The sequence below is a fragment of the Schistocerca piceifrons genome, chromosome 4 (assembly GCF_021461385.2).
Source record: "Schistocerca piceifrons isolate TAMUIC-IGC-003096 chromosome 4, iqSchPice1.1, whole genome shotgun sequence".
Taxonomy (NCBI): domain Eukaryota; kingdom Metazoa; phylum Arthropoda; class Insecta; order Orthoptera; family Acrididae; genus Schistocerca; species Schistocerca piceifrons.
Window position 1 is genome coordinate 132,596,544 of NC_060141.1, and position 13,429 is coordinate 132,609,972.

The 13,429-nt window shown below is 38.1% G+C and overlaps 1 protein-coding gene across 1 annotated transcript in view; it reads left to right on the top strand.

Annotated features, from left to right (window-relative positions):
- LOC124794741 (F-box only protein 11) overlaps positions 1-13,429 on the top strand; it is a 59,474-nt gene that overhangs the window by 31,788 nt on the left and 14,257 nt on the right. The window contains exons 6-9 of the mRNA XM_047258348.1: positions 7,960-8,263; positions 8,364-8,667; positions 11,441-11,661; positions 11,770-11,988. Of these exons, the coding sequence (XP_047114304.1) occupies positions 7,960-8,263; positions 8,364-8,667; positions 11,441-11,661; positions 11,770-11,988 (1,048 nt within the window). The remainder of the gene's footprint in view (positions 1-7,959; positions 8,264-8,363; positions 8,668-11,440; positions 11,662-11,769; positions 11,989-13,429) is intronic.

Below are 13,429 nucleotides of genomic sequence, written 5' to 3' on the forward strand. Positions count from 1 at the left end.
GAGGACCAGCCACTTACAAGAATTTCGAGCCGAGGCATTTATGTCATAGTTTTAAATTTACTGGCACATTTGTGTGATGTATCTTAAAGTATAACACACACAAAAAAGATCAATATTACATGTGAAAGCTTAGCTTCTATTGAAGCGTGTTAATCTTAGAGACCAATATTATATGTGAAAGCTCAGCTTTTCTTGTATATACACGGTTCTGTGTACATTAATGTAAACCGTTAACCTTTCCTCTTGTATGTTCGCGCTATGTAACCAGTAATCTTGCTATTGGCTGACTATAACACGTGTCCTATGCTCAGAATAGCTGCTGTCATCGGCTGGCGAGATCTCGTGGCTTGAGATATTACTCACTGACAAAAGGACATCACAACCTCGGTTGCAACGCTCCGGAAACTAATGCGCTGTGTTTGGTGCAATTCGAAGTTATACTTTCGTAATACGAAAATATGCAGCTTATATGTTGCTGCAAATCAAAAGTCTTTCCAAAACTTCTCTCCTTTTTTTTCTTATTAAAAGTCGCTCCAAAACTTCTCTGCTCCGTCCTTTTTTTTTTTTTTTTTTTTTTTTCCTCTCCGGGAAGTTCTACGCTATTATATAAAACATTAACCATTCAAAGGATTGATAAGTTTTACAGTTCCGAGGGAAAATCTACGGAAAACCTAGTGTCACTTAGCACAGAAAAAGTGTATTTTCGCCCGGGAAAAAGCATATTTTTTAAACGGGATATCCGGGAGAAATCTGGGAATAATCCAGGAATTTTTTTTCCTTGTCCCCGTATACACCCTGCATCACGATGACAGGGCTTTCAAGGCAATCAGAACAAAAAGCATTTCATGAGTATTACAGATTCCGGATATTCGAGCATCCATTTAGCAGCCCGTGTTTGATCTTGAATAAGATTTTGCTCTCCACAAAATTAGAAGCAGCTATTCAGGTCCCCCCCCCCCCCCCCCCCCCCCCCAAACAAATTTGATCATATCAAAAAAATATCCATTGTAGTAGGTTTTTCAAAGTTTGCTCAGAATATGGCTGTAGCGAATTCTGCACAGTTACCAATTGCTTGCCATAGTCAGTATGGTCTCCAATATTCTTCCACGGATACATTTCAGACATCTATGCTGGCTTTGAGTATCATACAAAAGAGACTGCACTTTCTGAAAACCTTCAAAATATGTACAAGTGCTTCATAAAATTGGCTCTGCAACCTATTCTAAAGAGAGAAATAACTACAATACTTTCCACATCTGCAAGAAGAAGCCTTTTGATGCTGATCTCCATAATGTTCTACCATGTGGAAGTCACTTTATCACTGAATAATTGCAGCAGCCTACATCCATTTGCACAGACTGGGGTTGGTCATCCTCTACCTTCCCCCCCTTCCCCCTCCCCTCCCCTCACGCACGCACACACACACACACACACACACACACACACACACACACACACACTTCGTGTCCAAACTGTTTATTGTTCATATTCCAGTTCCGTACAAGGCTACATTCAAGACCTCCAGATAAATTCAAATTTACCTTTGATAACAAATTTCCTTTTCATGGAAATATTTACCTTGCTATTGCCAATCTGCATTTTATATTCTCTAGGTCCATCAGTAACAGTTATTTTACTGCCTAAACAGCAAAACTCATCTACCACTATTGTTGCCTCACTTCTTGACATTATTCACAAAGTGTTGCCTGATTTAATTCAACTTCACTCCATTACCCTTGTTTCAATTGGGTTGATGATCATTGTATAACTTCTTTTCAAGATGGTATGTATATTCCATGTTAGAAGCCAAATACAGGGAAGATCAGTTTGAAATGCAGAGAAATATGAGAACATGCAAGACTATATGACCCTATATCTTGTTTCAGAAGATAGACCAAAGAAAGGCAAATTAAAAGTTACAGCATTTATAGATTTTGGAGGAAGCTTTTGACAATGTTGAATGGAATACACTCTTTGAAATCCAGAAGGTAGCAGGACAAAACACAGTTTAATGAGTCTCTGGGAACCCAAATATTTTTACCTTAAATAGGCGTTATCCTTAAATGAGTGTTTTGCCAGAATACACGGATGGAGTGACTCATACTCATAATTCAATCATGTTTAGGTGATATAAGTGCCATTTAATTGCAGAATTACCAACATCCTGTACTACAAATATAAATGCAGTAAATGTACAATTATCACACATTTCACAGAACACATTGTTTTTTCCTAATCAGTTAGTCTTGTTTCTTCTGTGTTTCAGCATATTTTAGTGAAAGAAGTAGGCAATACAATTTGTTGACATAAGTTAGAATTGATTCAACTACTCCAGAAGAGGAAAAAGAAATTCCTGACAGTAGGAATTCTTTGCAAAATAACAATGAAACTTGATGTAACGCCCTGCTTTTATTTCTTCTTATTCATTATTGTCATCACCAGCTCATACTTACACTCTTTCATAAGCATTTCACTTGCATAAATCTCGAATATAGCAGTCGAGATGTCATCCTTATCAACAAACACTCTCAAGGGATGTCGCATTTTCAGAAATACTAGTTTCGCTGCTCCAATTTTCTTCTGGGTCAATGTTGTCTTCAATAGCACCTGATACACTGCAGCTCACCTCTGTTGATGAATTTAAAACACTGTGTTATTACAGAATTCCAGGCAGCATTAAACATTTGCATAGCCTTTACAACACAGTCTGATCACTTCTTTCCCTGATCACTTCCTTCCTTCCTTCCTCTCAGAGAATGAGATAAACTTCTACACAACTGCTGCTCTGTATTTGGCTTTAACAAAGCATATTATGCCCAGGTCCAGAGACTGCAGACAACTTGTGCTGTTAGGGAGAAGGAAAACAACATTTACATTCCTCAGAAATGGTGTTGCCTTGGGATGTATAAGGTATAGGTAAATAATAAGTACAATTTTCGTTCCTGCTGCACTCTCCTGGCATTTAATGCCTGAAAGTTGTAAAGATTACTGACATCTCCAGGGACTGCTTTTGTTCTCAGAAGTACCAAATATAATATAACCCTTTTTTTATGTTTCTGGAATTAATTTTCCCGACGTTTACTACATTTTTTATCGCTCCTGTCACATGTTCTATGTCCACAATGTTAATTCGCTTCCGATTTTCCGTCAATATATCTATAGTTTCCCACAATTTACGCTTTAGGAAAAAAAAATCGCGAAGAAAAAACTGACGTAAAATGACACTGGCCGTCAAGTAGTGTTTACAAACATTAGGTGGTTTAAGTTTCTTGACAGCAGGGTGCTCTGTTCGGGGATTTGAATTGGTAAACATGTAAAAGTTGGAACTATTAGCACGGATCTCCTGCCACTGCCAAGCTCTACTGTGCATGCGCAGTTTCGTGATTGTTGTGATCGTCAGGATACCTTTGTTCAACCATATTCACTGTGTTTTGTCATTACACCACTTGCAGTGCTAGTTGACACCTTCACTAATTTTGCATTGCTCAAATGTTTTTGGCTTAAACAAAGTGCCAATTATATATTTTTTGATGCTGAGCAAAACGTGTTTTGAGAATGCAGTCTCATTGTCGGGTGCAGTATTTATGTATGTATTTGTTTGTGATGTTACACAAACAATGTGAGTGATAGTGTGTGTGTGTGTGTGTGTGTGTGTGTGTGTGTGTGTGTGTGTGTGTGTGTGTGTGTGTGTGGAGGGGGGGGGGGATGATGATGTGTGGTTTTCTGGTTTTCTACATAACTGAGGAGGCACAGTACTTAATAACTTCAGAAGGATAGAAGGATGACCACAGTGCAAGAGACGCAGAACAACACATATGCGAACACGGCACAAAATACTTATGTAAATATTTGAACTTGACAGTGAGATAAAATTCTTGAAACACTTCTTGCTAAGCGTAAAAAGATATATAACTCGTGCAGTGTTTCATTATTTAAGTAATGAATGATAACTGCAGGCTTTCCAAAAGAATTATGATATATGAAATTGAGTCGAAACGTTTCTACTTACCTGACAGTTATTGGTTGCAGTTACATCAGTGGCTTTTATTAATTAATAAACCTTCACTAGATAATAAACAAGTCCCTGACAAGTATTGTGATGCCTATTATATACATATATCTTACATAAAGTGTGAAAATGTAAGGGGATAACTTACACATAACAGTTACAGCTTAAAACATTATTTCCCACATTTTACATTTTCCTGCATTTTGCAACATTTTTTTGAAGTCCCTTGAAAAGTTTAAAAGCGGGGTTTCACTGTAACATTTTTTTTTGTCTTGAAGACACCTGAGAATTCCGTCTCTAATGACCTCGTTGTCGACGGGACGTTAAACACTAACCACCACCACCACACCTGAGAATTAATAGTGGCATTAAGTTTTCACTTCAGTCTGTATTTAATCTGCACAAAATAGTATCGTAATCTGGTCTTTACCTTTTCTACATTTAGATCGACATGGATACTCCACAAATCACATTTAAATGCCTGGCACCCTCACAATAATTTTCTATTATTTCAATCTTGTACAGTGTGTGGAAAAAACGAACACCTATATCTTTCTGTGCTAGCTCTGATTTCCCTTTTTTTGTTATGATGATCGTTTCACCCAATGTTGGTTAGCGTCAACAAAATATTTTCGCATTCGGAAGAGAAAGTTGGTGATTGAAATTTCATGAGAAGATTCCACTGCAGGGAAAAATGCTTTTGTTTCAGTGATTTCAACCTCAAATACTGTATATTTCTGTGACACACTCTCCCCTGTTTCATGATAATACTAAATGTCTGCCCTTCTTTGAACTTTCTCGATGTACTCCGTCAATCCTATCTGGTAAGGATCCCAAGCCGCGCAGCAGTATTCTAAAAAAGGACAGGCAAGCGTATTGTAGGCAGTCTCTTTAGTAGATATGTTACATTTTTTAAGTGCCCTGCCAGTAAAATGCAGTCTGTGGTTAGCCTTCCCCACAGCATTTTGTATGTGTTCCTTCCAATTTAAGTTGTTGGTAATTGTAATTTCTAGGTATTTAGTTGAATTTATGGCCTTTATATTTGACTCTGATCTATCATGTGATTGAAATTTAACAGATTCCTTTGTGAATGATCTCACACTTCTCGTTATTTAGGGTCAATTGCCAATTTTTTTTGCGCCATACAGATATTTTTTCTAAATCTTTCTTGCGCTAAGTTTTGATGTTCTGATGACTTTACTAGTCGATGAATGACAGCATCGTCTGCAGACAACCTAAGATGGCTCCTCAGATTGTCTCCTAAATTGTTTATATAGATAAGGAACAGCAGAGGGCCTCTAACATAACATTGAAGAATGCCAGAAATCACTCCTGTTTTACTACTTGATGACTTTCTGTTAATTACTACGAACTATGAACCCTCAGACAGGAAATTGCAGTTAGTCACATGACTGAGACGATATTCCATAAGCACACAATTTCAGTGCAAGCTGATTGTGTGGTACAGTATCAAAAGCCTTCTGGAAATCTAGAAATACGGACTCAATCTGAAATTCCTTGTCAGTAGCACTCAAGACTTTGTATGAGTAAAGAGCTAATTGTGTCTCACAAGAACGATGTTTTCTAAATCTGTGTTGACTGTGTGTCAATAGATCGTTTTCTTTGAGGTAATTCATAGTGTTTGAACACAATACATGTCCCAAAATGCTGCTGCATATTGATGTTAATGGTATGGGCCTGTAATTTAGTGGACTACTACTACTACCTTTCTTGAATTGTAGTGTGAACTGTGCAATTAAATCTTTGGGTACAGCTTTTTCGTCGGGCGAATGGTTGTATATGATTGTTAAGAGTGGAGCTATTGTAACAGCATATTCTGAAAGGAACCTAACTGGTATACAGTCTGGACTGGAAGACTTGCTTTTATTAAGTGATTTAAGTTGCTTCTCTACTCTAAGGATGTCTACTTCTACGTTACTCATGTTGGCAGCTGTTGTTGATTAGAATTCTGGAATATTTACTTAGTCTTCTTTTCTGAGAAAGATAAGTTTGTTCACACCAAATTTATATTTAAATGTTAGGAAGCCTTTTTTGGAATGTATTTGTGAGGAGTGTAGCCTTCAGCAATGATGAGAATAGAATAGAAACATTTTAAAAGTTGCTGAAGGTCAGGTTTGGTCAAATAATTAATGAAAGGTGTTAAATTGAAATGAGGTAAAAGAAAATATGGCACAGCTTGACTAAACGAAGGAATTGGTTGACAGGACACATCCTCACGAATCAGGGAATTGTTGCTTTGATAGTGGAGGTGAGTGTGGGGCAGTAAAAATTGTTGAGAGAGAACAAGGGTTGACTACAGTAAGCAGGTTCAAATGGATGAAGGTTGCTGTAATTAGCCATTGGTGTCTGAAGAGAATTACACAGAAGAGACTAAGATGATGAGCTGCATCAAACCAATCTTCAGACTGAAGAAGAAGAAGAAGAAGAAGAAGAAGAAGAAGAAGAAATCTATTCCATCCACCTGCCCTTCCAAGACTTGCCATCCCTGGAAGCATTGAGACTTTGTCATTGGCTGATCTCAAAAGTTGTCTTTCCTTTCCAAATTTCTCCTTGGTTTTCTTCACAGCTTCTCAGTGTTCGGATTAACGTGCCAGACAAACTACAATGCTATTTCACTTCTGAATTACTGCGTTCTTTGCGTGTCCCTCTATTCTTATAGTTGCTGTCTGGTTTCTGTATAAGTTTGGAATAACTGTTCACTCCCTGTATTTTATCACTGCTTCTTGAATTTTAGAGAGTAAAGTCCAGTCAGTATGGTCAAAAATCTTCTCTAAATTTTTAAGTGCTGTAAATAGGTTTGCCTTTATTTGACCAGTCTTTTAATATAAGATATAGTGCCAGTATTGCCTTGTGGACACAATAATTTGTGTCAGTATATAGCTACCCTTACTTTTTAAACTGATGGTGTGTCAACATATGCCTTCTATGGAAATTGAATAACTACAGTTGTCTCAAAGACTGCGGGCTATTTCGCCTGTCTTGTATCTGTTGCACGCCAGATGGAATATTTTTTCATGGCTGACTCTGCCAGGGATCTCAATAATTTTTGGGAAGGCCATTCACTCCAGGGACCTTGATTCCACCAGTGCTTTGCCAAATTCTTTTCATGGTATGATATCTCCTGTCACAGCTTCATTTGCTTCCTTTTCTTTTTCAATAATATTTCCCCCAAATTTGTATCCCTTATGTGGATCCTCTCTTGGAACCTTTCAGATTTACCTTCTTTGCTTAGTACTGGCTTGCCATCTGAACACTTAATATTCCCCTAGCTGCTTCTCTTTTCTCCAAAAGTCTTTAAAATTTCTGTGGTTGATATATATATATATATATATATATATATATATATATATATATATATATATATATATATATATATATATAAAAAAAAACAAAGATGATGTGACTTACCATACGAAAGCGCTGGCAGGTCGATAGAAACACAAACACCTACATACACACAAAATTCTAGCTTTCGCAACCAATGGTTGCTTCGTCAGGAAAGCGGGAAGGAGAGGGAAAGACGAAAGCATGTGGGTTTTAAGGGAGAGGGTAAGGAGTCATTCCAATCCCGGGAGCGGAAAACTTACCTTAGGGGAAAAAAGGACAGGTATACACTCGTGCACACACACGCATATCCATCCGCACATACACAGACACAAGCAGACATTTGGCCTTTCTGTGTCCTTATTGCACATACGGTTTTATCATTGATTATGTTGAAATGAACTAAACTGCTCTGGCTTCTTCACTTCATGATTTTATTTGTTGAATTAAGCACAGCTATTTACAGAAAAAAAGGGAAATGTGGTTATATATGTGTGACATTTGTCTATATTTTTAATGAAAACATCATAATCAGTTTATTTTGTTTTACTTGTTTGTTTTCTTATCATTATTAAAAACTAATTAATTTGGTATTTCATTGGTAGGGATATTTTGAAGCAAATGATATTCACAACAACAGAATTGCTGGCTTTGAGGTCAAAGCAGGTGCTAACCCAACAGTGGTACATTGTGAAATTCATCACGGCCAGACAGGTGGTATATATGTCCATGAAAATGGGCTGGGACAGTTCATTGACAACAAAATACATTCAAACAATTTTGCTGGTGTTTGGATTACATCAAACAGTAACCCAACAATACGCAGAAATGAAATCTACAATGGCCATCAAGGTGGAGTTTACATATTTGGAGAAGGTAGAGGTCTCATTGAACATAATAATATATATGGTAAGTTGAATTGACATTGTTGTTAGTAAAAACAATTTTCTTCACATAAAAATTTTCCATAAAAGTTTATACTTTTTAACTATCTTTTCTGTTTTGTCAGGCAATGCACTTGCAGGGATACAGATTCGCACAAATAGTGATCCTATTGTAAGACATAACAAAATTCATCATGGGCAACATGGTGGTATTTACGTTCATGAAAAAGGGCAAGGGTTAATAGAAGAAAATGAAGTGTATGCCAACACACTTGCTGGTGTATGGATTACTACGGGCAGTACACCTGTTCTTCGAAGAAACAGAATCCATTCAGGCAAACAGGTTGGAGTGTACTTCTACGACAATGGCCATGGGAAATTGGAAGATAATGATATTTTCAACCACCTCTATTCTGGTGTCCAGATAAGGTAATAGCAAAAGAAACTGTTAGCTAAGTAATTTATGTCAATGTAAACTCGGTCGTTAAAAGTAATGTACAACCTCAAGTCAGAATCACTATTCTTCTTCACCCCCCCCCCCCCTCCAGTCTCTCTCCCTCCCCTCCCTCCCTCCCCATTGTGGGTGAGCTGCAGAATCCACATTATGGTAATGAGTACCAAACCATCAGCTGTTATAATGATAGAACTTTTGTGTTAATCTATTTTACAAAAATTGCAGTGAATTTGTGACAGTCTTCTAACAGCAAACACAGTCACATGCTCCCTAATTTTCTATATGTTGTAAAGTATTGAATCGTACTCAAACGGCCACTCTCAACTGAGACACAGTATGTGTGAAAAATTACTAACTGAAAAATTATTAGCTGTAGGCCTCTGTACATACTGTAAGTAATATTGTCTTTTCCATTTATACGTGCACAGCTCCTTATGTTTCGGCTACAATAATCTTAAATTCCTCAGTGAAAATGTTTCTGTTCGTCACAGAAATAATTAGTCTGCCAACAATCTTCAGTTTGAATTGTTTAGCAGTCATAATATTCTAGCTAAACCCATTATGATTACTTGTTATTTGTATGCAGGTACTACCCTTCATTAATTCAGTCTTAACTTGATAATGCTGCATTCTGATCTTACAGGGGAGATGCTGAGTTGCAGATAGGCACAACAAAAAGACTGTCGCACAGCAAGCTTTTGGCCATAAAGGCCTTGTCAAAAGTACACGCACGCATACACACAAATGCAACTCTCACACGCTACCCCAGTCTGGCAGCTGGAGCCAGACTACAAACAGCAGTGCATGATGGAAGAGGCAACCAAGTGGGGGTAAGGAAGATACTGGCATGGGGAGGGGGAGGGATAGCAGTGTAAGGGTGGGGGATGGCAAAGTACTGCTGTGGGAGCATGCAGGGATGAGGTGGAGAGAGGGCGGGGCAGAGAGTGGGTAGTGGAAAAGGAGAGTAGTAAAAAGATTGGGTGCATTGGTGGAATAGAGGCCTGTGTAATGCTGGAATGGGAACAGGGAAGGGGCTAGGTGGGTAAGGACAATGTCTAACGGAGGTTGAGGTCACGAGCGTTACAGGAACATAAGTATATTCCAGGGAGAGTTCCCACCTGCGCAGTTCTGAAAACCTAATGTTGGTGGGAAGTATCCATATGGCACTGGCTGTGAAGCAGTCACTGAAATGAAGGATGTCATGTTTGGCAGCATGCTCAGCAACAGGGTTGTCCAGTTTGTTCTTGCCACAAGTTTGTCGGTGGCCATTCGTGTGGACAAACAGCTTGTTGGTTGCTATGCCCACATAGAAAGCAGCACAGTGGTTGCAGCTTAGCTTGTAGATCACATGACTGGTTTCACAGGTAGCCCTGCCTTTGATGGGATAGGTGATGTTTGTGACTGAACTGGAGTAGATGGTGGTTGGAGTATGTATAGCACAGGTCTTGCATCTAGGTCTATTATAGGGGTATGAGCCATGATGTAAGGGGTTGAGAGCAGGGGTTGTGTAGGGATGGACAAGTATATTGTGTAGGTTCAGCGGATGGCAGAATACCAATGTGGGAGGACTGGGAAGAATAGTGGGCAGGACGTTCCTCATTTCAGGGCACAACGAGAGTTAGTCGAAACCCTGGGGAGAATGGAATTCAGTTGTGCAATTCAGAATGACTGTGGTCACGTGTGTGTGTGTGTGTGTGTGTGTGTGTGTGTGTGGCCCAATTTTGACGAAGGCCTTGTTAGTCAAAAGCTTATTGTGTGACAGCCTTTTGGTTTCACCTATCTGCGACTCAGCATCTCCGCTACATGGCGAGTAACAACTACCCTTTTCATAATATTGTTACATTCCAGTCTGGATTTTCCATTGTTTGCATTCTGATCTGTTATGTGTAGCCATATTCTATGCTGTTATGTGTAATTGGGATAGTATGTCTAACCACAATACTGGGAAACCACTTTACAGATAGTATCTTCATTGTGATGTGTGTTGAACTTTCTGTAGTGAAAATTTCAATCTTAATATTATCTTTGTTGAAACCCCATTTAAAAATAATTCCCTCCTTAGACAGAAGAGTGATTGACTCAAAATGATTCTCAGAAATTGGGCAACTTACATTAATCCATAATTTTAGAGATCTTGTGTAAAGAATGTTATGGGGGTGTTCTCCCCTGTGTACTGCAGTCTCTTCCCAGTGAATGTTGTGAGAACTTCTTGCTTATGTAAATGTAATGATGATTTACTTGCAGATGTGGCGTGTAAAGTGAATTTAGCCTGAAAATCGAGTTATTAAGGTGGTTGATACATAGGAGTAAACTAACTGATAGGCTGTTATTTCAGTGGCTGTTATTTCAGTGTTTCCCCTGCCATTTTTCTTTGCTTTTTAGATACTGTACATTGTTTATATACTTACTGAATGTGCCATTGGTGAGTAGTGGACTTTTGGTAGGTGATATTTGCGTAACTTGCCCCTCACACACATACACCTGCCTTTGGAGGTGTACACTGTAGTGGACTTCTGAACTCTTTTTGTGTGCTAGGGATTGTGAAGCAGGTGATATTTGCATAACTTGCCCGTCACACATACCTGCCTTTGGAGGTGTACACAGTAGATGAAGAATTTTTGAATTTTATTTTATAAATAACAGCTTTCTGTGAGTATAATTAATATGCTTTAGAGGTGAATATTTTTGTAGTATTAGTGTTGGACATTCCCAGTTCAAACTCTAAAAGTATGTACAATAATTTTTCAGGACGGGTAGCAATCCAGTGATACGGGGTAACAAAATTTGGGGAGGACAGAACGGTGGCGTTCTGGTTTATAATGGTGGACTTGGGTTACTTGAACAGAATGAAATCTTCGATAATGCAATGGCTGGAGTGTGGATTAAGACTGATTCCAATCCTACATTAAAACGCAACAAGATATTCGATGGAAGAGATGGTGGCATTTGTATTTTTAATGGAGGAAAAGGTATATTTTGTACTTTCTTTTCCCTTTTTTGCTTGCAAGAATTTGCAAATTAAGTGTGCTTAAATTTTACTGTCAGTGGCAGTTTTTAATAAATTTCTCCAATTTTAGGTGTCTTGGAGGAGAATGATATTTTTCGTAATGCACAAGCTGGTGTTCTGATTTCCACACAAAGTCATCCAATTCTGAGGCGGAATCGCATATTTGATGGACTTGCAGCCGGAGTGGAAATTACGAATAATGCAACGGCGACTCTGGAATATAATCAGATATTTAACAATCGCTTTGGTGGACTTTGTCTCGCAAGTGGTGTGCAGCCAATAGCCAGAGGTAGCACTTTACTAACCAATGTCCTCTTACAGTTGGCTGTAATCTATGCAGCCTGTAATCAGATGCCTTGTCTGTTTACTGCAGCCACCAGTTTCTTTTTAACATGTTGTATCTGAGTGTCTGTAGTGTGTCAAGCCCCGTCACTGATGTTTTGTTTGCAAAGAGTATTGTCCTCAACTTGGGATCTGATGTGATTGAATAGTACAGTTTGATTTTTAAAAGTAGTGTGATGTGATTTTGAATATCACTCTCAAATCATTGACATGTTGTGCACATTTACAGTATAATTAGTGACTGAGATCATTGCCAGGTAGTTGGAGTATGAAAAGAGAAAAGGTAGACTCAGAGATTACAACATGGTAGTTGTACTGGAAGTATTATTGCTACACAAACAAAACAAAAATTGTTTAATGGATATTTACACAACAGTTCAAAGTCAATGTTTTGGTAGAAAAGCGCACAAGGGATTTTTGAGAGTGAATAAGAAATGGCCAGTGGTATGTCTGCATTCATTTGCGATGCATCTGTGGACCGTAATATCTACTCCCAAATATAATTCATTCCTGTATCCCCATGCACGTTTTAAAATGAACTGATGGAAAAAAGAGGTAACCCTATCCATTTTCAGTTTTTTGCAATCTGTGATGGAGTTAAAGCTATATCACTCTGTCACCTTCACCAGCTTAAATAAATTTCCAAAACCTTCCACAACAGTGTACATGTTGTTTATTCTCATGCTTTCAGTGTTTATTAGTTCAATAGTTTTTTGCTCCAAATAAATCCCTCTTTGGTCTTATTGTAACAAGTCGGTGTGTTCATTATGGCACACAGTTCTTCTGTCTTGCTCATTGTCAAAGTTGTGTGTATACTTTCAATATTTTGTGATAGTTGATACCCATATTGTCAGTAGGTACCTCATAATCACTTACTGCTTTTATTATTGGTGAGTAATTAGTAATATAAAATTTTTGTCCTATGTGTCAATGTTGTAGTCAGATGGCCTTAATTAGTTATTTTATACATACCGTGTCAGATAGGATTTGTGTGGATGGAGTAGATATGCAATGGCACAATCAGTCTGCTGCCTTTTGGTAGGCTATGGTGCATGGAAGTGAACATTTTGATGTTAAAAATCAGAGCTTGAGATCAATGTATAATTTCTAGACATGCACAATGAAGACTTTTAACTTGGGATAGTTCCATCATGTTCAGCAGCACAGTAGAATTCTGGATGCATGGTGTTTTCAATATACTTGGATGGAAAGAGAGAGAGAAATGGTAGCTCAGTTGATATAGAACGTGGCATGCAGGATGTGTGTGCACAAATAAAATTGCAAATGTGGATGACAGGAGGAAGATAATTTTGACAATTTAGAAGAACCCATTTTGGATTTTGAAGCATTACTATTACTCCACCTGTGTAGACTTGTCTAAGTTAACA